The 26,748-nt window shown below is 34.2% G+C and overlaps 1 protein-coding gene across 8 annotated transcripts; it reads left to right on the top strand.

Moving 5' to 3' along the window:
- Positions 1-12,388: 12,388 nt before the first annotated feature.
- Positions 12,389-23,778, top strand: LOC114256035 (transferases, transferring hexosyl groups). Of its 8 annotated transcripts, none has more exons than XM_028195605.2 (9): positions 12,389-12,500; positions 13,118-13,580; positions 13,679-13,784; positions 14,278-14,370; positions 14,457-14,652; positions 18,130-18,308; positions 18,832-19,082; positions 19,549-19,721; positions 23,164-23,778. In XM_028195605.2, exons 2-9 carry the CDS (start codon positions 13,247-13,249, stop codon positions 23,329-23,331), a joined length of 1,500 nt encoding a protein of 499 aa, XP_028051406.2. In that variant the 5' UTR covers positions 12,389-12,500; positions 13,118-13,246; the 3' UTR covers positions 23,332-23,778. The 8 variants fall into 8 exon arrangements, with proteins under 8 accessions (XP_028051406.2, XP_028051403.2, XP_082778775.1 ...); XM_028195602.2 differs by having other exon boundaries at positions 12,392-12,500; positions 19,534-19,721; XM_082922649.1 differs by having other exon boundaries at positions 12,427-12,500; positions 13,058-13,580.
- The last annotated feature ends 2,970 nt before the right edge of the window (positions 23,779-26,748 follow it).

Raw genomic sequence — 26,748 nt, forward strand, 5'->3', positions numbered from 1 at the left:
AGAGTAGCGCGAGTCATAATGTTGATAGAGGCTCCACTATCTAGAAAGGCCCTTTTGAACTCAACCCCGTTAATAAAAACAGTCACATAAAGCGGGCGATTGTGAGAAAAAGGATACTTCCGATCAGCCTCGGAGAAAGTAATGGCACTAGATTGCTCTTTTGCCTTCCTCGGGATAGACCCCTCAGTCGACATGCATTCCTCATGGTGTGCCTCGGCTATATTAATGATAGACTTGGTGATTTTCGTTCTTGCCTCCCTGGAAAGTCCAAGCTGGTCAAAGAACTGCTTGAACTTTACACAGTCTTGCAGGGTTTTGGCATAGTGATCCGGATCTTTTTCCACTCTTGGAGGCTCGTAGTTAACCATCTCCTCGGTCTCCTCAAAATAAGATGCCACATAAACATGGTGTCCTCCTCTTCCATAGTATTCTTCTCCTCCTTTTGGATCAAAGGGATCTTCACCATGAGTCATAAACGTTCTGCCCTCTGGATCGAGAGCACTTCCATAGTAAACTTGCTCACCCTCTGGCTCGAGGATGTCGTCCAGATAACAGTCATCGTCATCGAGATTAGCGATAGCCTCGATCATTGGGCCTTCATAAGCTATCATAGCAACATTCTTGCCCTTGTCTCGGTGTTGAGGATATGGTTGTTCTCGGATGTCTTGAGTCCCTCGCTTTTTGAACCTCAATTCGTCTGCCTCGACTTTATCTCTGAAGATTTTCCTGAGAGTCCAACACTTCTCTGTCGGATGTTTCAATGTACGATGGTAGACACAAAATTCAGGGCTCTCACGGTCCTTTTTTGATGGCATTTCTTCAACATAAGGCAATTTTAGCTCTCCGTCAGCCACCCATTCCTTAACTAGAGCTTTCACTTCCTCGATTCCACATGGATAAGAAACATTCCCCTTTTCACTATTATATTGCTTTCTTTTCTGGCCTCTATGACCTCCTCCTTGTGAATTTCGGGTATCCGGGGCAGAGGCAGCAGGAACGATAGGTCCACGAGATGACTTGAAACTAGTCTTGTAACTGGCTTTAAATCCGGACTCCTGAGCCTGAGGAATGCTAATGTTCCGAGCTGCTTCTATTAATGCCGAGAAGGTGGGTAGCTTGTGGTTAACTAGAAACATTTTGTACCTGCTCAATGCCCCTTCTAGACAAATTTGAACCAGATAACTCTCTTTAACTGCTTCATGACAATCCACGGCCTTGTCCTGAAACCTTTTGACGTAGTCAAGGATGTCTTCACTTTCTTGTTGCCTCTCTTTACACAATGTAAGCGTGGTCACCTTCTCCGCCACTTGAAAGAACTTGGAGTGGAATTTGTTAACCATTTCCTCCCAACTTCGGACGGAGTTTGGGGCCAAATTAACATACCAACTATATGCTCGGTCGGTGAGGGACTTAGAGAATTCTCTCAGTCGGAGGACGTGGTTTGAACCATGAATACCTAGAGTCTCGATGAATCGCACAACATGTTCTCGGGCATTTCCTTGTTTGCCGTCGAACTTGATGAACTTCGGCACTGTATACCCCTCAGGGTATGGATAGCTCAGCATCTCAATGGGGTAAGGCGGCTTGACGTCTGGATCAGGCAAAGAGGGTAAGGTCCTCTTGCCCCGTTCGAGATCGAACATGGCCTGCACATCGGCGAGAGTGAGAAACTGTTGAGGGAGAGAGTTTGATGGTGGTATTCCCGGGACTTGGCTTATGTACCCGAAGACTGAGCTAGGGGCGTCTTGGCCATTCTGGTGCTGCGAATTCATCATTGGTGAGGACATTTGACGATACTGGCCATCAGCGCCTATAGACAAGCCAGTTGGTGATGGGATATTGAATTGAGGCCCATAGAGTCCACCGCACGGCGCCGCTATACCGGGTTGTGCTTGCAGATTTGTTGTCGGCACCAAAGGAGGCCCGCTTGGTGCTTGGGTAACATTCACTGGTGGCGTAACAAGATTAGGTACGGGTAGAGCTCTCTTTTGCGCCATCATGCTCCTTGTGTTTTCCTGGACACCAACAGTCGCCGGAACGCCATTCATTACACCAGAAACTCCCCTAGTCACCATTGGATCTTGGCTTGGCACGCCATGGAGCCCGGGCATGGGCAAACTGCTGCCTCCTACTGTGGTTTGAGCATGTGTTACTGTGACCGTGTTGCCATGAGACATAGGCTGATTGGGGCTTACTTCTCCTTGGATTTGATTTTGCGCTCCAGCGGGAATAACTCCACCACCAGTTTGATTTCCGTTTAGCGCCGGTGCAAAATTAGAACTCATCACTAACATGGTGTGAGTGAGATTCTGAAGAGTGGTAAGAATCTCTTGCTGAGTATTTTGAAGTCCTTGAATGGCTTCAAGTAAAAGTGGTTGATCTGGAGCCATGGTCCTGTCATCACCACCATTAGAGGATCCTTGTTGGTGAACTTCATCTTCTCCCGCCATCCTTGTTGGAGTTGTGTGGATTCCAGATCTCGTTGAGACCATTAACCAATCCGCCTCCCCAGCAGAGTCGCCAAAATGTAGGAGAGGGTTCAAGAAAGGAGTTGGAAAATTCGAAGATCTTCGAAGATCCTTGAAGAACAACTTCGAATTCTCTAGAATATGATGAGAGGCTTAGATCCTTCAATGGTCTCAACTCAAGAACACAAAAGAAAGGAGATGATGGAGATTAGAGATTGGGTGAAGAAGAAGGCAAAATGGCTAGAGAATAGAATAATGGCAAGGCTCTCCCATGGATCTCCCACTTTCACTCTCAAGGTTGATAATGGAGAAAGGAAATTAGTTCTTTCCCAAGAGTTAAAAAATCTCCAAAATCCGTCCCTTGTAAAGCTATGGGTGGGTGCTATTTATAGGCACCTCATGATGTATGATGGAGCCCATGTGCAAGGCACATGGGGGATATTCTCTCTCTAACCACTTTGTCCGAGGAGGTGACTTCTCCGAGGATGAGAAAACCCCGAAGAGGAGATCACTCCCTCGGCGAACCCTTCTTCTTAGCCACACCTAACCAATGATCCCCAATCATCCCAAAGGGTCAGGGGTAGTCCCAGAGGACGTCCTGCCGCAAAAAAAAAATTATTGCCGAGTCTCATGGACCCCCCGGGGTCGTGCCACCTCGACTCGGGTATAGGCTAGTTTAACCGAAGAGTGAATTTATCTCCACTCACCGTCCTCGGGATCGGGTCCTTTGTTCGAACTCCATTACGCCCATGGTTCTGGTGCGTAGATCCCGGAAAGCTCCGAGCCCGCAAGTGTTCTGGGACTCATTAACGGAGCGACTTCTAGATTGCGTCTGAATCCGTTCGAAGCCAAGTGTTTCGGACCTCTAGGTTCGTGGATCCGAACCCTTTCGAGTCCGAGTGCCTCGGATCTCTAGGCTTGCTTAATACCCTTTCGAGTCCGGGCCCGAGTAAGTCTCTAGGTTTGTGGATCCGAACCCTTTCGAGGCTTAGAGCCATTCAGCCCGTTTGACGGCGATAAATCAAAGCCCACCAATCTTGGACTTGCGATAAATTCGGGCCCACTAATCTTGGGCTATTGGGCCTAAATAATTTAGTGGGCTTAAATTAGCTCCTCTTACACATATTACCTTGGAACTAGAGAAAAATTGGAATTCAACAAGAGGAAAATGGAATTCAACTGGAGATGTATAGTGCTTATGACTTCTTGGTTGTTATAACTAGTTTCATGTTATTTTATTAATTTGATAATTATTTTAAGAAGATTTTTGTAAGTTAATTATATTTGGAGAGTATTAAAATACATTTTAAATTAGTTTACGTGAATAAATATGTAAAAAAATAGTAATGTTAGGGTACATAAATAAAAAAATAGACATTGCTATGCAAATCTAAAAATTAGACTTAATTTTCAAATCTAATAATGTGACAATCAATTAAGATATCTAAGGGCATTCACAATAGTTGTGTTAAAGTTGTGTGTTAAAGTGTGTTATATGACAAAAAGGGTTAAAAGTGGGATCCAAAAATGTGTGTTAAGAATTTGTTAGTTTAGTGAGTGAATAGTGAATGAATGGTGATACAATAGATGTGTTAAGGGGTGTGTTAAGGTGTGTGTTAAGAATATACACATATATATATATATATGTGAATATAATAAATAAAATAAATAAATAATTTAGTTTAATAAAAAATTTCAAGCCCAAAAAAAAATTGTTGTTGATCGGTCAACTGGCCGTACATCCGACCGATCAACTGGTAAGACTAATTTTATTTTTTTTTCTTTGCTTGAAGGATTCAGAGCTGGACGTCTGGGGAGACGTCCCCCAGGCACATTCGCTCTCTCTCTCACTAGCTAAAACGCTCGTTGCAGTTAACACACATATTAACATCTGACACTAACACACAACACTAACACATACATTAATAGCTACATTGCAGCCCCAAACAACACCCCCACCAGCTAGCCAAAACTTGACACCTAACACTAACACACAACTTAGTGTGTCAATTGTGGATGCTCTAAGGTAACACTCTCTCATATATTCTCAATCATCAACTAATTACATTACTTACACATCATTGGATTTAAAAAGTTAACTTGTATATTATTTTTCATAAAAAATTAGTTAGATAAAATAAAAAACATACTTTTTTCATGCTTTAGCTAGTGAAAAATGAAGAATAGCATTGGAATTGCTCTTAGCTATAGGATTGAATTTCATGTCCACCAAAATAAATAGTGCGGCGTTTGGTTAGAAAAATGAAGGTTGCACTAATAAACTCGGCTTTGTTTGAGAATAAATTATTTTAATAACTTTTTTTATTTTTTATAGAAAGATGTGTAAAAAAAAAAAGAGTAATGTGATAATTTATAATATTTTTTTAACATTTTTGCTAAAATATTTAGCTCCCAAAGAAGGAGGGCTCGGGCAATTCATTATGTTCTCTCTTAGCTCAATAAGTGAAAGTGTCTAGCTTGTCCAGTTGGACTAATAGTCCCCACCTCTTTTATTTTATTTTATTTTTTTATTTTTTATAAATGTTAGTAGATTTTTTTAATTATGTGTAAATTAATCTCATGATGTATAATATTCTTCTCTTTTATATTAACAAAATCATTAATAAAAATATATACTTGTAATACTGGTATTTAAATAAAATTAAAATGATTTTAATAAAATATAATAAAAAAAATATTTCAAATAAAGTTAAATTTAATGGTCACGGGAGACATAAGGGCAAGCTGTTCACAATTGGAAAGTGTGTCTAGTCTAGGGCAAGGGTGCCGTTGTTGTTACGTATGACCATTGTATGGTACAATCGATTTGTGTTTAGGGTTTAGCTTTATTACCGCAACACGGTCTTCCAAAATGGATTCTTCAACATCCCTAATCGCAACCACGAAGTTGATCTGTGTTCTTTGAGTTCTCATACCTATGATTGATTGATATTCGCTGAATGTGAGTTTCGATTTTCCAACTTTTTTTACTCTGGTTTAAATTATTACAATCTTAGATTTCATTTGAAAATATGTTGTTTTATTAATTTTTTAATTTTTAATTAAAATATGAAATAAAAAAATTTAATATATTTATAATAATTTTTTAATTTTTATGAAAAGATATGCAAAAAAGTATAGAATTTTTTTTTTTTGACTTTTTAATATATGTTATAGGTTTTTTGATGTTTTGATTTTTAAATTAAAACACTCATATGCCAAACGAGGCCTTAATCTTATTTTCTTGCTGTCTGGTTTTGATTCGTGGTCTTCAAATTCTCATACCCGTTATTAAGGCTAAGTTTGGCAAGTCAAATATAATCCAAAAAGTCAAAAAATTATACAAAAAACAAAAAAAAGTTTACTATTCACAAATAAAAAATATTAAAAAAATATTTTATATATTTTTATAATATAAACCTACTGACAACGTCACAGCCGTTAGGCAGGCCATCATACACTTCTATTGGGGCAAAAAAAAAATTGCCTCCTTCGGGGCAAATAACTTTTGGACAATGATGATCAGTTTGTAGGGGCCACCATGGGTCTCATTTTAATAATCTGAACTGTGCAATATGTAAAACTCATCGAGTAATATATGTTTGTAAAAAATCACATTGATCAAATATCGTTAACTATATGATTGTGTAAACAAAACGGATGGTGTAATAGTTAACTGTTGAACAAAACTAATCCGATCATATAGCTATCGATATCCGATTAATGTGATTTTTTACAGGCATATAATACTCGACGAGTTGTACATATTGAACGGTTCAGATTATTAAAATGAGACCCATGATGGCCCCCATAGACCAACCATCACTGTCCAAAAGTTATTTGTCCCAAATGAGGCAATTAGTTATGTGGAGACATGTTGCGCAGCCGCATGAGAGCCGTACAATCAATTAATTTTCTTCTACTATACATTTTATTTATATAATTTCTTATTACACATTTTTTCGTAAAAATACAAAAAGTTAACCCAAACATCCATATTTTTTTTCTCAACTTTTTAGTTCAAAAAGATAAAAAAGTGCACTTATTTAGGACACCCCAAACAATCCCTCAGACTATGTATAATACAGTTAAAATTATCCAAATCGTATCGAATTACGTATTTTTTCACTTCTGACGTACATATTTGGCAGGTGAAGGGTCCAAAGAAGATAGGTCTGCACGGGCGACGATTTATAAAATCTAAACTGCCATATAAACCGGCCTGACCCCCATCAAGCTCAATTTGCCTTCCTATTACTATTAGGAATTGTTTGGGGTGTCCTAAATAAGTGTACATTTTGTCTTTTTAAACTAAAAAGTTGTGGAAAAAAATATGAATATTTGGGTTAACTTTTTATGAAAAAATGTGTATTAAAAAATTGTATAAAAAGTGTATAGGAGAAGATAGTGTAGTACGTCCTATGGATTGGCAGTGCAGCGACTTGGTGAATACATGGAAAAGATTGTCTCTTTTTTGGGTTTTGATTGGACGGTGTTGTTCAGCTCATGGGGACCCACCACGGGTCCCATTTTTCTAATCGGAATCGTTCAATGTGTAGAACTTGTCGAGTATTATATACATGTAAAAAATCACGTGGATTGGATATCGATAGCTATCTGATCGTGTTAGTTTTTTTTGTCAACTGTTAACTATAACACCATCCAATTTTTATACAAAACTGATTTGATCATGTAGTTAGCGATATCCGATAGACGTAATTTTTTAGTGGCATATAGTACTAGATGAGTTCTACATCTTCAACGGTTCGGATTATCAAAACAGTTCAAACATTTCCACATATTTGAGTTTTGGATTTTTTTTTTCTTGAGTACATAACTTTGGATGTTGGATGATGTTATTTATTTTTTTTAGTATTTATTGTCTTGTTAAATTGTTATTCTGTAATTTGTTTGAATTGTTGGATTTTTAGTTAACCAGTTTGTCAATGTTTAATGTTAGATTATTTGAACGAATATCTATTTTAATTTTGGCTATTTTAGTTAATTTATAAATTATTTTTTTTACTCTTTGATTTTAATTTTGTAATTTGAATTATTTTTTTTTATAAACTGTTAATCTTCCTGAACCGCCAAGTCAAAACTATCATTATTTGCCAACCAAACCGTCATTTTCTTGATAAGAAAAGTGATAATTTCTAATGACACTTTTATCAATCCGTCACCCGTCGTACAATTTTCATTTTACTCTTAAACCACACTGACCTGCCCACGCACACCCCAACCCGCCATTGTTGTTCACAGCAAATGTCAGTTTTGATTTCCTGTCTTTTACTCTCCAAAACCCCTCACTCTTCTTGGCGATTTGTCTGATTTTACAACCCTGACTTTGGGAAGCCCTAGAGGGTAAGAACAAGTTCGTGACAGTTGAATTTGATGCCAAAATCGACCCAAATCACAACCTATGCTGGTAAATGTGTCTGTTAACTGTTGGTATATATTGTGGGCTATTTCTTTCAATTATTTGATTTGTATATGGATTTTCCATGTTCTTATTAGTTTTTTACTGTTCTTTTGTTTTATAATTACTACAAGTGTGGTGTGCAATAATATATTGAATAGAAAATTGGGTGTATATATGCTTTGTCTAATTCTTGAAAGAAACAGTATTACACTTTACAATGGCTATAATAGAAAAGAAAAGTGGGAGGAAGGTCAGTAAATAATGCCTTGGATTGGAGGAAATAGATGTGAGAACCCTAACAATTAAAGGAGATGAAAGTCATTTATTCTGTAAAAAAATAACTCCTCTGTGGGTTGGCTTTTTGATTTTTTGACTTTTTTTGCTATTTTAGCTTGGGCTAAAAAGCTTGGTTTGGGAAGGGCTTTTTGACTTTTTGGCTATTTTGATTTTTTTTGTGAGAGAAAAGTGTAATGATTATCGGTTGGATGCGATGTTTTGTTTTTTATGGCTAAAATAACATATTTTGTCTTTTGTGACTAAAATAACCAAAATAGTCCCTAACCCAACTTGCCAAACGGAGGTGTAGTAGTGCTTTGCTTTTCTTGATTAGTATAGATTTTAATCAATTTTTTCAAATTATTTGTGTAACAACCTAAATTTTTAATTATTTCATAGAATTTATACTAATATTATTTAATCTCAGTTCGAAAAATATATAATTTGTTATATATTATTATGTGTAATTTTGTAAAATAATATAATTATTAAAAGTTTATGGGTCAAAATATAAATAATAATAATAATAATAATAATAGACATAATAATAAAATAATTAATTAATTTTCTATTAATATGTGATAATGCGTAATTTAATTAAAAATTAATTAATTTATATAATTATAGTAAAATATTGAGTCAAAAGATAATTATTTTAAATATTTATTTAGGATAAGATTAAATCTATATATATTTATGACGAATCTAGAGGGAGAGAGATGCTCGGCCACGTGTTGGCAAAGGAGTGGCGTCACCCCCCCCCCTATAAATTGGGAGAGTGATCAATCTGGAAGGGAGAAAGAAAAGAAAAGGAAAGAAAGAAGAAAAGAAACAGAGAAAGAAGGAAAGAAAAAGAAAAGAATAAAAGGAAAGGAAGGAAAAAAGACGGAAGTTAAAAGAATTTTTTGACAGTGAAAAAGAAGAGTAAGGTATTAAAGTTAAGATAAGTTATATTATATTTTGAATTATTAAAATTTATTTTACGTATGTTTTGACTTACTAAAATCTGTTTTACACAAGTTATGTTTTTAATAAAAGTTTCAGTTACGTAGTTTTATTTCTGAACCCTATTTCCTTAAAAGGAAACTCATTGATATGTCTGTTTATATTTTAAAGAATATTTGACTATGACCTTATAAACAATTATGTTTTGTAAGTACCACCACGGGAGTCTCACGCCTTGGGAGACTTAAATAACCATTGGCCTCTGTTTGACCACTTCGTGCTCCTCTGTCTGTCATGGATCTATTGACCTCTATTCTGTGCGGACCAAAGTGCTGTGCGGAGCTAAGTGCTACACTGTTGTGAGAGCTACCTCTAGAATCCGTACGAGCCACCTCTTGAATTCGTACCTCTGTTCTGTGCGGACCAAAGTGCTGTGCGGAACTAAGTGCTACACTATTGTGGGAACCACCGCTAGAATCCGTACGAGTCACCTCTTAAATCCGTACCTCTGTTCTGATTGTCATTTCTGTGACCTCTGCTCTGTTCTGTTCTGTTCAGTACCGTGGTTATGGTGATATATTTACATAGTTTCTGTATTTTAGTTTCTGACATTTAAATGATTTATGAAAATAATCTCAGTTTTGCTACTTAAAGGATTATTTGTTCCGACTAAGTTATCTGTAAATGTTTTGGCCTAAATAACTATCTATGGTTATTTCGTGTCCCTTATACTCTTGGTATAATATTTCTCACCTACCATGTGCTTATAACTTTTTACCAATTTTCAGGAAACATGCAATTCAGAAATAGCTTCTGGAAAGTCTTAGATGCGGGACTGCGGAATAGACACATACAGCACTTTTATGATATTTTTCTATGTAAATATCGACCTTTTTGGTCAATAATTCTGTAATAAAAATAGAAGCTCCGATGATTATTTTGGTACCCTTATTTAAATATTACTTCCGCTCGCATTTATTGATTTGTTTATGAATTGGCCGGAGGTAACATCAGTTAGTGGCCATCACATGCTTAACCCTTGGGTACGAGGAACGGGTTGTGACAATTTGGTTTTGTTTTTATAAATATATTATTTATTGCGTGATTTTGTTTGCCAAGATATCCTGAGATAAGAATTCATATTTTGGATCTCAATGCTTGAGATTAGAAAAAACATGTTTCTTTTTGTGCAGTCTCCATTGAAGCTTAAGTCTCTCTTTGATGCAATAGAATAAATAAATACCTTAAGGGTATGTTTAATTGAGTGGATTAGAGCATGAGATTGAGATTATTAATCCGTGGGTCCAATTATCCTATGTTTGCTTTAATATTTTGGTGTAGGATTATTAATCCAATAGATAATTAATCCAACAAATTTGTAGGATTATTAGTAATGGGGTAGGGGTGAGATTATTAATCCAATAGATATTAATCTAATTGGATAGTGAATACTACACTAATTTAATAGGATTATTAATACTTCACTATTAGTCTTGTGAATAAAGCATGACCTAAGGGTGTTTGTTTTGAAGGATTAGGGGGTGAGATTGGACTATTAGTCCCATCAGACTAATAGTCCATTGTTTGTTTCATTTTTTTTTGCTCCGGACTAATAGTTCCCCCGGACTATTAGTCCCACAAATATGGGACTATCCTATCCCATGGGGGAGGTGAGATAGAAATCATGGGATTGGTATCCCATGAGATTATTTTGTGAAATGTCCATTTTACCCTCTATGCTATTACTTAGCAAACAAATAGAAAATGAGAAAATAGTCTTTTAAACATTTATAAATTATTTTTTTAGCGTTTTTAATTTAAAATTATATATTAAATAAAAATTTTAATTATAAATTTAATTTAATTAAAAATAATAAATTATAAATTATGGCCTTATAAATTAAATTTTTTTAGTGTTGTTAAAAAATTAAATTTACATATTAAATAAAGTTATTTTTTATTGTTGTTAATTTAAAATTATATATTAAATAAAAAATATAAATTATAAATTAAATTTATTTAAAAATAATAAATTATAAATTATGGCCTTATAAATTAATTTTTTTTTGTGTTGTTGAAAATTTAATTTATATATTAAATAAAGTTATTTTTTATTGTTGTTAATTTAAAATTATATATTAAATAAAAAATATAAATTTAATTTAATTGAAAATAATAAATTAAAATAATTAAAATATTGTGCAAAAAATAAAATAAAATAATTTTTTATTTAATCTAGTAAAAATAATTAAAATATTAAAGCTATGTTTAATATTACTATTAGTTAGTAAATAATTGAAAACGATACAATAGTTATTTGAGCATTTATCCTTCTCTAAAATATTCCAAACAAACATTGGATAACTAAAAATAGTTCAATTCAGACATCTAATTACATGACTAAACAAACATAATATACAAATTTAGTCCAACCAAATAGTCCCGGGACAATGTATCCCATAACTAATAGTCCGATGAATTACAATCCTCCCTTATTTAGTCTGTCCAAACAAACGCACCCTAAGCGTATGTCAAGTCGCTATTAAAATAGGTGATAATTTTTTATTAATAGAATAAGCATTTTGTAATGCAAATAAAATGCAATCAAGAATTTAAAATCAAGAGAGAGAAAGCTACAATTACGGGGTAAATCTTAAGGTCCCGTTTGTTTGGAGAGTTAGAGGGGGGATTGAGATTGGTAGTGAGGTGGGACCCACTAATATTGTGTTTATTTTAAGAGATGGAGAGGGGATTGATAGTGAGCTCCGGATTAGGATGAGCCTCTTCAAGGGGACTCGAATGGGCCTCCAGGACTTGGTATTAGAAAAATAGTCCGGGAGACTAGAAATTTTTTATTTTTACATGTTGTTTTTTTTGAACATTAATGTTTAATTTTTTATTTTTTTTGTTAAGTAAAAATCATTATTTTATTTGTTTTATTTTTTTTTGGAAAATTTTTTATTAATTTTTTAATTTTTTTTACATGTTGGTTTTTTTTTTTAAAAATATTAATGGTTAATGTTTTTGTATCTTTTTTATCTGTTTTATTATTTTATATTTAATTTATATAAAAATAATTTAATAATTTCTACACTAATAACTATCATAAAAATAAATATAATTTTATTTAATTTTCTCATTAATAATCTCCTCATTATAAATTTTTTTTATTCGATCTTTGAAAATAAACGGGCTAAGGGTTAGAGAGAAACAAGGCTCTATCCCAATCAAAATGTGTATTATTTTAATTAAAAAAACTAAACAAATTGACCCATACATCATCAATTTATAGACCATTAGGACACTTAACCCACGAAAGTGGACATACAACTCATTTTGTTCTCTCTCTCTCTCATCAGTGAAGGGAGGTGTTGAAGAAATCACAATAGGTACCGTATCTTTCTTCCACAAGGATTTCAGCTCTCACATCCCACAACAACCCCCTTATCCCATAATCACCTCTCTCTCTCCTTCTCCCTCTTTCTTGATATATATATAAGGTTGAGTCGATTACGATTCTATCTATCTGCTTCCATATATCTACAATCTACAAAAATTTGTGGGTTTCAAAAAATAAAATTAGGGTTTTGCTTTGATTTTCCAAAAAAAAGTGGGCTTTGTTTGTCTCATTTTGTGATTTATTTACATGGGTTTTTAATTATTTAATTACAGTACAATTTGCTTTTATCAGATAACAATGTGATGTGCCTCTGATGTTTTACTATGTGGGTTGTATTTTGCTTTGTATAATTGTGATGATCTTCATTCAAAACTTGATATTTTAGAGATATTAAATTGGGATAAAATTTGTGAAACCTGATAGTAAGGGAGATGCTATTTCATGATATATTTGACGTTTGATTTATTAACAATTTCTATATTTCTTCTTCTTCTTCTTCTTCTTCTTAAGCCTTTTGTTTGTTTTATGTATTCTGTTCTCTAATAGGTTGTAGAAGTACTATATTTGTCATGTAATTTCAAGTTTGCTGGATTTCCTTTCATCCAGGGGTATGGAGATGATGATGAAGCGGGGCTTCTGGGAGTATTCTGGAGTGATGGAATGAAACCCTTGATTTGATTACCTTCAGCCAAAACAAATTTCTTCTTTGTATATGTGTATATATTGTTTGGAGAAATGACGAGTGAATCTTCCATCGAAACCCACCATACTCGTATCATTCTACGAGCAGCAATTGCATCGAGAGTCCTACTCATAGCCCTAATCAGTCTGTGGAGGTCACTCCTCAGCCCCTATGACACTTCCGCCTCCATAAATCCCGTTTGCCTCTCTAGGTCTTCGCCAAACTCAACTTCCATTCTCTTCCCTCGCATTGCCTCGGCAATCGACAACAGCATTGTCTGGGATAGTGTATACTTTGTGCGCATCGCACAATGCGGCTACGAGCACGAGCAATCCTACGCTTTTTTGCCTCTTCTCCCTCTCTGTATCACTTTGTTATCGCGAACAGGTCAGTCAATTCAATGGTTCTGTTCTGTAGCTGTTGACATTCAGTCGCAGGCTTGGTTTGGTTTTTAAATGTCGGTGTGTGTTTGTTTGTTGTTCCAGTGTTTGCACTCCTAATTCCAGTTGTTGGGTATAGAGCTGTCTTGGGACTGTCTGGATATGTAATTAGTAACGTTGCATTCGTTTTGGCTGCAATTTGTTTGTACAGGTGAGTTCCTTGCTAATTCAATTGGGTCTTCATACATTTATGTATATGCATGTATTTGCATCGGTGTATTAAATGCATGTATATACTCCTTATTTGTCAATGCAAATTTTTGTGTATCATTTGAATGTAAAGGAAAAGTTCCTTTAGTTAGTAATTTTCTCCAGAAGAAGAGTAACTTAATATTTAAAACGATGGAAATGATGCAGTTGGTATTCAAGAGGAATACATCGGTGTTTGTACAAAACAGGCCCAATAAATTGGTTTGTCTAAGCTAGCTACGGCCGGCATATAGATAAGCAACACGTACAATTAAGTTCAGTACTGTTATCAAGGTTGTGTAGTGAGGTGAGCATTTATTGTTTAAAATGATGACACCCATACCCATATAAATAAACATGAACATGTTCCTCCATGTTTATATATGTATATTGATCTAGAAATGCATATGCTTTTGCACTTCTGATCATTTATTTCCTACCTTGTTCTCTAACAGGCTTTCAGTTACCATTTTGAAGGACCGAGAAGGAGCACTGAGAGCATCAATTTTGTTTTGCTTCAATCCAGCTTCCATATTCTACTCATCGATGTATTCTTCTTATTTTCATTCCTATATTCATATTTAAACTGAAAATAAATAGACTCTGCATTACCTTTTTTGTGGGTTATTTGCAGATATACTGAAAGTTTATATTCTTTATTATCAATTGGAGGATTATATCAGTTCATGTCTGGTGCAAATAATGTTGCAACACTTTTGCTTGCCCTCTCTGGTACTGCAAGGTCAAATGGGGTGATTACCGCAGGTTATATATGCTATCAGACTATGCACAATGCTTATGATGCTGTCTTTTGTAGAAGGCATTTCTTTGTAAGCTTTACTTATTTTATTTGAGTGCCACATACTAGTTGCAGTTGATTGTACCATCCTTGGGGATGGGGATTATATGGGAGGGATAAAGCCAGAGAGGGTTGATTTTCATTAGTGTAACAATATGTGAGCTGTTATATGCATTGAATTGGTTTAATCTTGCGTATCTATTGTATTATGTAAAGAACACAACTCACTTGGCGTGAACATCATTTTAAGCTTTGTCACAAAAGCAATGTTATTATCTAAGAAGCATGGGTACAAACACGCGACACGACACGGACACGCTAATTTTAAAAAAATGCAGGACACGACACGTGGGGGACACACATGAAATATATAATTTTATATATTTATTATATATTATATATATGAATATATCATTCAAAGATAATAAAAAATGCAATGTGACATTAATTCTTATACATTTATATGGTTTTTGTTTTATTATTATATCTTAAATTATTTTGTTCAAACTTATAATTAGTTTCCCTTGTGTCTAATAATCGTGTGTTTAAACAATAGACATATGTGTCCTCCAAGTATCCAGAGAGTGTCCATGTCTTTAAAAAAAAATTAAAAAATAGAACACGTTTTGAAGAGTGTCGGACACGTGTCAAGGAAGTGTCCAAAGAGTGCCGGTGTCCGACATGGATACATCACCTTTTTAGAAGTGTCCGTGCTTCTTAGGTTGTTATTTATCTTTGCTTGGCAGTTACACTAAGGACCAAAAAGTAGAATCAACAAATCAAAAACCTCCACATGTTGAGTTCCCCACGCATCTCGTGTACCCAAATGCTAGTAGCCTAGTATATATATAGGTCTCGTTTGGAAAGTTGGCAATTTTAGTAAGTTATTTTAGTTTTTGGCTATTTTAGTAGGCTAAAATATTTGTGTTTGGGAAGATGGTTGGATTTTTTTATAGTTGGATGTGATGTTTGTTAGAGAAAAAATGAAATGATTATGGATTTGATGTGATATTTTGTCTTATTGGCTATTTTAGTCTATTTTGTCTTTTTGTGGATTTTAGCCCAAAAAGTCCAAAAAAAAAAAACCTTTGCCAAACAAAGCCATAAAGGTTGAGCTATTTTCTGTTTGTTCAATTTTGCTGAAAGCATTAACTTTGATCTCAAGTTCTACAAATTTGGAGGGTGTTCCATACAATTCCCATGTAAAATGTAACCTGTAAGATGTGGATGTAAGTAGTTGCAATTTGGAACTGATTTTGCACATTTCTATTCTTACATGCACATTTTGTCACCTTCAGCATTATCTACTGCTTACCTTGATTTTTACTAGTATTAATCTAGAGGCAATCAATAGAATAAGACTGTAAGAAGCCTTCCCATTTATTGAAGAACAAAAAATTATTTGATTGTGTGCTTCTTGATATTTGTAGACATAATAGTTAGCCTCATATAACTCAAGTTTGTTTCCTTTCCCATAGGGTGGTTCTCAAAATATTTTCTCTCAATGTTAAAGGTTTGCCCATGTTAGAGAGTATCTAATAAGTTTGATAAAGTGTGCCAAATTATGAGTTTTGCTTTTAAATTATGGACACATCAAGAGGAGTTAGCTATGTGTCCAAGAGTGTCTCGAGGTCACTGTTGCATATGAAATGATAGTGTAGGATAAGTGGAACAAAATAAGCTCTTATGAGCTCTGATACCAACAACTACGCAGGACAGCACTTGAATTTTCAAAATAGTGTCAGCATAATTAATTTTAAGATAGGCGAAGGTTATGGAAGCTTGTAAGTTTAGAGGGTTTAAATGGTAGAAATTTGGTGTAAGTTTTTGTTTTTGTATTTTTTAATGGATGGGAGAATGTTGTGGTTTGCTCTAGTTCAAAGTTGGTAGCAGTGTTGGTGAATATGTGAGGCTCACTTAAGCGCAAAGGCCACTTTAAGCTTTAGGCGGAAAGCACAAGCACGGACCAAATTGAAGTAAATCACATTTCAAATAATGTATAATGACAAATGATTCATGATATATAATTAAAAATGTTTAAATAATAAAAAATCTATATATTTAACTTTTTATGGTTTAGTCTTGTGTAATTTGTACAGAGGTTGCCAGTGCAAATTTTACAGACTTTGTAGTGTTTTTTTTTATTGGCACTGAATTGTCCAGATCAAAGCCTAACTAATCCCCAGGGGTGCACAAGCCTTCGGCAAGGAGTTTCTAGCAAGTACACCACGGTTAATTCAAGAGTTTTTCTCCAGTCCGATGGCCCAAGGAATTGTTAGCACTTAAGAGGTTTCGATCCTTGAACCTTAGAGGGAGCACACCTACAAGACTCAAAGCCTTGCCACCAGGCCAATCTCTTGGGGTTATAGACTTTCTAGTTTTTAAAAATTCTGTGAAGTAAATTTGAGAACAATTGTTAATGAATAATCTGATAATCAAATGATCGACTAATCATATAACATTTAAACATAGATTTTATATAATTTCTCTTGTGATTTACAAAATATTAACAATAGCGATGATAAAAAATGAGTACATGGTTGAATCAAAACATACCCAAAACACAGACCAAAAATTACTTGGTGTTCTCTTGTGTGTAGTGTACAATATTGGAATTTATGTAACAAATCATGAGCCCATTCATTTCAATACTATTATAATCTAAAGGTTAAAGTTAATAAAATATATTTTCTTAAACAAAAAATAAAATGCCCAAAAAAGAGAGCTTGAAGCATAAAAGAACACAAAAAAATCGCTTTTGTAAATGCGCTTCACTTTTAACCACTAAAAAGATTTTGTATTGTTGTGCTTTAAGCGTGCTTTTGCCAACATTGGCTGATAGGTTGTTTTATCTTTTGGGTAATTGGTCTCTTCAAATTAGTCAATAGGATATAAAAAAGAGTTGACCTATGCAATACTAGTTTTCTGACTTAAAACCAAAGAAATCAAGTGCCGGCAAGGACTCGAAAATATGATCCTAGGAGAAAAAGCAGAAGAAAAATCTTCTGAGTATCATCTAGAATACCTTAGGCTTCATCCTCTTTGGTTAGGCTGCAGCACGAATAAAGGGTATGGTATCCCTTTCTTATTTTCAGTTGAATCACTGCCATCTTATAAAGCATGCTGTATTTTTTAGTGAGATTGAAGTATTTCTAGGTCTTCAAGTATGGGAATGAACTTATTGGAGGGGAAATGTAATTTTGTTCCCTGACCTGCAAGCTTTTGATTCCCTCACTGTAGCAGCTTGTAACCTTACAATCCTTTCTTTTTTCTTTTCTGTTTTTTGATGGACAACATGAAAGAAAATTTTATTGAGACAGTCCTTTATTTTCGCTTTCTGGCAAGCAATAGCAGCCTGAATATATATATATATATATATATATATATATATAACTTGGAAATTCAGTTACTTACTAGTTATATGGATTGCCTACTATATATCTCGAATTTCTGAAGTTGGCATGCTCATGGATTCCTTCCGTCTTTTTTTCTTTTCTTCCTATGCCAGTTGGCAGTGCAGGTTCTTGCTGCTGGAGCTTTGCGTTGTCTATGTATTTTTATTCCATTTATTGCTTTTCAAGCATATGGATACTATAATATTTGTCTGGGATTTATTCCAGATCAAATGAGACCATGGTGCAAGGCAAGAGTTCCTTTACTGTACAACTATATTCAAAGTCATTATTGGTATGTCATTGATATATTTTCTAGTTAATCTGCCTATTCTCCCTTTTCATTGTCAAAACCATGTCCATGTGCCAGTAAAGATATGCTATCGTATATGTTGTTTTATATGTAGTTTTGCTAATTCTTATGTTCATTTGGATTAGTATAATATTTCTACTTCTAACTCTTTGTGAAATTTTTCCAGAAGAGTATTTAAGGTTTTTTTTCTTCTTCTGTGGGATCTGTGGAGTTTATATCAATGTTAATCATTAGTTTTGAAAGTGCAAACTTAGAATATTGTTGGATATGCTGATGTGAGATTCAAATGTAATTCAAACTAAAAGTAAGGAGCAAGCCTATCACTACATTTTATGTTATTGTTTGGTATTGCATCATTATGATTTTGCTAAGTTGAGTCTATTGGGGCTACAGTAAATTTGTTTTTGATAAAGAGTCCTGTAATTCATATTTTTTATGACTTTCATAAAAGTGTTGATTATACATTTTTATTGTGAACTTACATCGATAATTTCTTGTGTGTCAGGGGAGTGGGTTTTCTGAGATATTTCCAACTAAAACAACTGCCAAATTTCCTGCTTGCATCTCCAATATTATCTCTAGCACTTTGCTCGATCATCCATTATGTAAAGCTACAGCCTGAAATTTTTTTCTCACTGGGTTTCCGAGGTTCACCTGAGGATAATGATTCAGCATCTGTCTCATTTCCAACGGGGTCAAACACAAGAGAAAAAGGTGGTTATTTTCTAGAGGAACACTCTTCTAGAATATATCAAGGTATATCATTTGAAGTCCCAAATAGTTTTGGAGTTGGCACAGAGCCAACCAGTTCACATGTTACTGATTTAAGTAGTTTGGCTAATCAATTATGGCTTTTGGTTACGCCACTTCTTTATGTTTCCAGTGGCCTGGCTATAAAAAAATAGGTGCTTTGACTCATCTGCAATACTTTGATATGTTTTGTTTTTCTACTCATTCGTTTCTGTGCCAAGAATAGTACTTTACACCCACTATATTTTGTTGCAAGCATGATTGTAGCTGAAGGTGTGTTTCTAACCTGGGATATACCATCCTTACCATTGAAGAAGATATTTCATGCTGTTGAGGTGTTTTAGGTCAACTTTTAGTAGTGTGGCCTGCTGTAATATCAACATTAGTTCAGCTGCATTATTTTGTGAGATGCATTGACAGTTTTTGTTGGTAGCTACTTACAACAGTCTCATTCCAGTATTTGTGTTAACAGAAGATCACATTCTTAGACGGAGGAAACAAACAATCAAAGGAGAGGGTCCTGTTACTCTTCCAGCAGAAAATAATTCATCCGATAAATCAAGATATTTATCAGTTATTGTTCTTCCTTTTGTCCTACACTTGGGATTCATGGTGGCCACTGCATTTTTTGTCATGCATGTGCAGGTCAGACTCACACCGATCTCTTCTTTGTTATAAATTATAAATATAAATCCGTACAGTTTTCAAAATTTGAGTGGAGATGCGATGTAGTTAGAATTAGTTTGGTTGTTATGTTTCCAGTACTATAAGAGTAAGTTGTCTTTTATCCTATAAATAGGTGGTTAGCCGCCTCTAATATTCAGTTTATGATATTTTGTGATTGTATTTTCAGAGCATAACAGCTCTTATATCTCTAATTGAGATTTTCTGTCTAATGAAATCTCTTTCCTAAATTGGTTTCATCATTTTGGTATCAGAGCATTAGGTTGTGTTGTTTCTTCAATTCTTGCCTAATTGCACTGTTTGAAATTTGGTTGGATAATTACGCGACTGAGTTCTGATCATTAGAGTAACTGGACCTTATACTTCAACATCTGAGTTCAATCATGAAGAACACACCTAGAATTCAAGTTTGATTGTGTGATATCCAGACACTATCGCAAGCTGCGATCTTTTTTCTTCACGATTTCTGAGTTCTGGGTTCGAACTGTGCCTATTTCGGGTCAAGATATCAAGATCGCTACTTTGTTCCTTGAATTTTTCTGGTTCGAACCGAAGGGTTCTTATTTCAGCCTGCAATTCTGACCTGCAAGGTTGCAATTTGGGTTTGATTCGAAGCCCTGGTGTGACCTGGGTACTTCTTGACCTGTTCTTGGTTCAATTCTCTTGTTCAAGATTTGCTGTTTCTGTTGAAGATATTCAGAACTCTGGTAGAGATTTGGGCTGCCGCAAATCTGTTCTTCGATTCGATTTTGTAGTTTGAGTTTGCCCTAGATCACAACTTGCAATCTGAATGAAAACCTCCAGATTTAACCTAGGTGTTTGCACTAAAATTCAAATCAAAGCCCTTGTTGTTCATGATCTGTTTTCAGTGTCTTCTTGTATTTAACTTCACGATTTGAATTTCGATTGGGATTCCATTTCGCGACTCAAGATCAACCTTGCTTGACTTGATTCCTCATTCATGCATCGACCAACGAATCAACTGCTGTAGTCAATTCTATTGGTTGAAATGATACTGTTGTGAGTCCATTCTTGATTTTTGGTTCTTGGTCTTTGATTGTTTGTTTCCTGCTCTGAGATACTGCTGAGAGTACTTTTGAATTGGGTTGATATTAGCTGTTCTATGATTGTGAAACTTTGTCTAGGTCAGAATTTCAGTCTTTACTGTTGTAGTCCATTTCTTTTTGGGTTTGCATTGAAGAGTCGTACTACTTTGTGTTACTTTGCTGAAATTCTGGAACTGGTCTTGTAAATGGCTCAAACATGGTAGGGCATTTGTTGTGACTTTGGAAGAAGAAATCGGGAGGTATCCTTAAATGGATGAACCAATGGTAAACCAAAATCCAAGAAATGAGATTGATGAGTTGAGTTCACAAGTTGCTACCTTGATTGGAAACTTCTTTCCAAAGGTGGTAGTAGTAATGGTTCCAAGGATCATCAACTTGATGATTCCTTCGGTGCTCCGCACAGGCATCAAGCATATTCACATGGGTTTGAATCTAAGTGGAAGAACACTGTCAAGGATTTTGTACTTCCCGAATTTCATGGGAGCCATATCCCAGATGTGTTTATAGAATGTTTACTTCTGTTGAGCTTCTTTTGGAGTACCATGATGTGCCAGATGTAAAGAAGGTGAAAGTTGTCTCTCAAAGCCTCAAAGGTAGAGCCGCTGATTGGTGGAAACAATTACAAGTTGATAGGGAAAGAAAAGGCCGAGAAAAGGTTAGAAAGTTGGAGGAAGATGAGAAAGAAGCTCAAGGAGCACTTCTTGTCTTCTAATCACGTGTTGTCTTTGTTGGTTCAGAAGCAACAAAAGAAGGGCATTTCAAGTTCCGAACATCAATACCAAAGCGGCTTTGCAATCGGACAACCATCTTATGACTATGTCCAAGTCGGCTACTCAACTAGTGTTGGAGTGAAAGAACTTTCGATGATGGACGTCATCATAAGATGCTCTTTAGTGACGAGGTGGTTGAACTAAGATATGATGAGGAAGAAGCTTCTATCTTTGTTGAAATTGTGGTTAAGCTCTTTCCATTTGTGATGAAGATATTCCCATCTTTGATCAAGATGTGGAACAAGACTATGATCAAGTCAAGATGTTGCCTTCTTTGACTACGATAGTGTGGCGTTGGCTTATGAGGAAATTGATGTTTGTGAATATGAAGAGGAAGTTGATAGTTGTGAATATGGAGGGGTTCCAATCTTTGACCACTATGATGATAACGATGACCTTCTTTTAGAGAGTGAAGGCATACTTGAAAATGTTTTGTCGATGAAACAAGTTTTGCTCTTACATTGATTCCCATGAAGGAAGTCGTGGCAATCCCACCTTCGATCCCTTTTAGGTTCCAAGATGATTATGGTGGAGAGTCATGAAGTTGAAGTTTCATAGGTGTTGGATGTTGCTTCCTCGAATGCCCTCATATGCTATCTTCAAAGTCATTTGTGCCATTTTGTGTTCATTTGATACACAGCCCAACTTCGTGGAGGAAGGATGAGCTTTTTTTGGAACCATGCGAGAGCTGTTATTTTGATGACATCTTGCTTCCAAAATGACATGCTACATGGGTGGCCTATTCACACCTCAAGATGGCTTCGGTTGATGTGCATAAGCGAGAACTTGTTTTGATGAAGGGATATATGCTAGGGTGCTCTTGAACAAGGACTTGCAATTGCTTAGTCTTGTTCAGCATTGCATGTTCATTTCCATGAGTCGTTGTTTTGAATCATTTTGTTGATTACGGTCTTGAGTCAGTTTGGCGTAGTTCCAACTAGAGGACAAGTTGTTTTTCTTTAGAGGGGGAGTCTGTTGTAGTTAGAATTAGTGTGGTCGTCATGTTTCCCGTACCATAAGAGTTGGTTGTGTCTTTTATCCTATAAATAGGTGGTTAGGCCCCTCTAGGCTCTAGTATTCAGTTTATGATATCTTGTGATTGTATTTCCAAGCTTGAGAGCCCTCGTATCTCTAATTATGATTTTCTTTGTAATGAAATCTCTTTCCTAAATTGGTTTCATCAAGATGATCTTATGACTAGTGATATTAGTCAGAAAGCCAAAATTAAAAATTTGAAACGGATCATTTTAGCTTTGGTTAGCAACTGTTGCATGTTTCAGGTCAAATTTTCTGGTAAAGTTTTTATGATGTGCAAAGATGGGTGGAATAATTTGGTACCTAATATTATTTTTCTTATGTTCTCGTGTGCTATTTTTGTTTTTATTAATCTTTCTTTTCTTTTCAATTTCTTAGTTTCTGCCGCCTCTTTGTATTCATATTTTGCGACAAAACAACTTTTTTTTGCTCAACCTTGTCCTTCTGGAAATGAAGTCACACATCATTGTTCATAAGGAAAAGATGAGAGTTCATGAAATGCCTGTACTAATGATGTAAAATATTTAATAGGTTGCAACTCGTTTCTTATCTGCCAGTCCGCCTCTCTATTGGTTTGCCTCACATTTAATGGTATCTCCTGGAATTGGTAAGAGATGGGGATACTTGATATGGGCATACTGTGCAGCCTACATCCTTCTTGGCAGTTTGCTCTTCTCAAACTTCTATCCTTTCACTTGAGGAGTCTTGATACTTTGTTCTTTTTGACTTCTGGGCTCCTGAGAAACATATATGCACCTTGAGCTGCTGCAAACAGTTGATTGTTGCATGCTTTTCACTTTGATTTGGGAGCAATGGATGTCAAAACTAGCATGTAACAAGTTCAATATTGGTGAAACATTTTTTTGCTATGGATGAGTGGATTAGGGAAATAGGAATCCTATAATTAATCCCATCCAGCAGAGAGATGATATGGCCTAGTTACCGTTAATATTGTCTCTCATGGACGCCCAAATGTGTATTATTTGGAGCGACTGATGGGAAGCACCATCCCTGTGCTCGTGAGAAAATCAACATTTTGTGCTTCTCAATTTGTAACTTTTATTGGCAATGCTCGTGATTTTGTAGATTAACCTTTGCAGAAATGTGGAATTATTATTTTATTCAGAATTATTTTTGTTCTCCCAAGTATATTATGCAATGTTGATTAATGTATTTGTAACCTATAGGCTAAGTTTGAATAGCAGGTATTTTGAGGTTGAATGGTATTTGGTTTTAATTTTTTGAATTAAATTTTTGGAAATTGAGTTTTTTTTTTTTTGAATATTTTAAAATTTTAAGTAATTTTTTTACTCTTTCAAATACATCTTGCTTAGATGTGTCTAAAATATAAATATTTTAAAAAATTAATAAATACACAAGAATATAAAAATGTATTAAATTTTCATTTTTTTTGTTGGTATTTAGTGAATTTTAAAAAAAAAATTTAATAAATATTATACTTTTTATGTGTATTTATATTAGATGTATCTAAAAATTAAAAAAATTGCTTAAAATATAAAAATATTCAATGAAAATAAAAAAAATATGAAAAAAAAAAATCTAATTTTTTGAAAAGTGAATCTAGAAAAGTAAAACCAAACAAGTTAATTCTGAGTGTACATGATTCTAGGGTTTTGAATGGATTAGAATAGAAATACAATTGCGGATAGGGATATAATTGGTTCGGTACGATCAATATTTAGGGAAAAATTTTCGCCGAACTGAATAATATCGATTTTATTATTTTGAGCATTAATACATACCGCTTCTCTTATCAAATTGTACTGAACCGAACCAATTGAAACGGTACAGTTTAAAAGGTTTAGGATCTTTAAACTTGAACTACTTTTTAGTATAGTCACTAATTTATATAAAAATATTAATTTAGTTATTTCTACACTATTTCAAATCGTATCCAATCTATATATTTAATAAATACTTTTTAATTCCTAAATTAACAAAAATACAAACAAAAAATAAATGAATAAAAAATACTAAGATTTCAAAAATAATGAATTAGAGTTAAAATTATATATATAATAAGAGTTTACAAATTAGGTTATAGAAATGATAAGATTAATTAATTATTGTTAATAAGTTATTATACTTGTTAATATCATTATATTTTTAGATTATATATTTATAAATTATAAATACGATGAAGCGGTCAGTTTTGGTTTTGTTCGGTATACAAGGTGTTTGAACTAATATCGAACTGAAAATCGAAAAAAATCAAATTAAAAAGTCGCACAGACCGATTCTTGTTTTAAATAAAAAAAAAAAAACAAATATAGCTGGTGTGGTCTAGTTCAAATGATTTGATTGATTTTTTGATTTTTCTTACCCCTAATTGCAGATCACTTATTCAAGTAGAAATCACATTATCAAACTAAGTGATTGTTTGATAACTTAATTCATTACTTACAATCAAATTCATTTAGTAAAAGTAAATTAAATTGATTTGATAACAAAAATTAGTGTTACCAAATAAGATAAGCTGCTCCTGAAAAAAACAATCAAGTAGAAATATGACTGATAGAATAAATTAAATTGATTTACACGTCTGTTCATAATAGATAAAAAAATAATAATTTAGAAATCATCCTCAAAACAATTCTAATTGTTGAACACAAAATACGCTCAACTAATTAATTGCGAAAAGTAAAAATTTGTAATCGAATTTGCGAAAAGTATAAATAACTAATTAATTGCGGAAAGTAAAAATATGTAAACGAGATGTAAACGAAATATGAGGGAATTTTTGAGAAATGTACCCACTTTTGTAATTTTTAAAGGATCTGGCTTTGGTCTAGTCCGCTATCGGATTGGACCGTCCTATTGGGCCTGTGGAGATCCATCACGGGCCCCGTTTTGAAAATCTGAACGGTTCAATGTGTAGAACTCGTCGAATACTATATGCCTGTGAAAAATCACGTTGATCGGATATCGATAGTTATGTGATCAAATTAGTTTGGTATAAAAAAAAATAGAGGGTGAATAAATTAACGGTTTATAAAAAACTGTTTTGATCACATAGCTATTGATATCCGATCAACGTGATTTTTCACAAGCATGTAGTACTCGACGAGTTCTATACATTGAACGGTTCAAATTTTCAAAACAAGACCCGTGGTGGGCCTCCACGGACCGAACAACACAGTCCAATTCGATGATAGATTGGACCAAAGCTAGGCCCTTTTTTAAAATACAGAATCCATAAAAAAAAAACTAGAAAAGTCGAGTCTATCAAAAAGTTCTACTGCCAATAGGACATCATTTACAATAGACTATGGCTCCGTTTGGCAAGTTGGGTTGGGATTTTTTTAGTTATTTTAGCCATAAAAGATAAAATAGGCTATTTTAACCACAAAAAATAAAATATCACATCCAACCCATAATCATTACACTCTTCTCTCACAAAAAAAGTCAAAAAAGCTAAAAAGCCAAAAAGCTCTTCCCAAACCAAGCTTTTTAGCCCAGGCTAAAATAGCCAAAAAAGCCAAAAAGCCAACTTACTTCCCAAACCAAGCCTATAAACTAAGAGCGTTATCAGTCTCAACAAATTTTAGATTAAATTATAATTTAAAATATATTTTTATTATTTTAGTTAGATATATTTTTATTATTTTAGTTAGTCACTTTTTTAGTACTCACTGCATCAAACTCTCTATTTTAACTCAATTTTATTAAAATATTAATTTCTTATTGTATTTGTTATTTTTTTTATTAAATTGATAAGGTGCCATCCAAACAATTCTTAAAAAATATAAAAATACACCAAAAAAACGAAAAAAAAATTTTCGTTGACTGGTTGACCGGCTGGCTGACCGGTTAGACTAAGTTTTGACATTTTTTCTTCTTCTGCTATAGGCACTCACAAGACATCCGGTGGGATATTCGGGGGGACATCCGGGTGGACGACCGGTTTAAAGATTTTAGCCCAGTTTTGCTCTAGAAAATATAATAAAAAATATGTAGCTAATGAACAGTGCCACAACAAAATTGTTAAGGCACTGTAGCAAATCTAACAAAAAGTTAATTTACAAAAGATTTGTTGAGCATGATGAAGGAACAATTTTGTGATTTACTAGCTATATTTTACCTTTTTGTTATTTT

This window comes from Camellia sinensis, chromosome 4, assembly GCF_055761805.1.
Source record: "Camellia sinensis isolate YWXY chromosome 4, ASM5576180v1, whole genome shotgun sequence".
Lineage (NCBI taxonomy): Eukaryota > Viridiplantae > Streptophyta > Magnoliopsida > Ericales > Theaceae > Camellia > Camellia sinensis.

Excerpts from the sequence above, each read along its gene's own strand:
- LOC114256035 (XM_028195602.2), top strand. The coding sequence starts at position 13,247 with ATGACGAGTGAATCTTCCATCGAAACCCACCATACTCGTATCATTCTA. Across the intron at positions 14,653-18,129 it reads TTTGTAGAAGGCATTTCTTT|TTGGCAGTGCAGGTTCTTGC; the intron begins GTAAGCTTTACT and ends TTCCTATGCCAG. Across the intron at positions 18,309-18,831 it reads TATATTCAAAGTCATTATTG|GGGAGTGGGTTTTCTGAGAT; the intron begins GTATGTCATTGA and ends CTTGTGTGTCAG.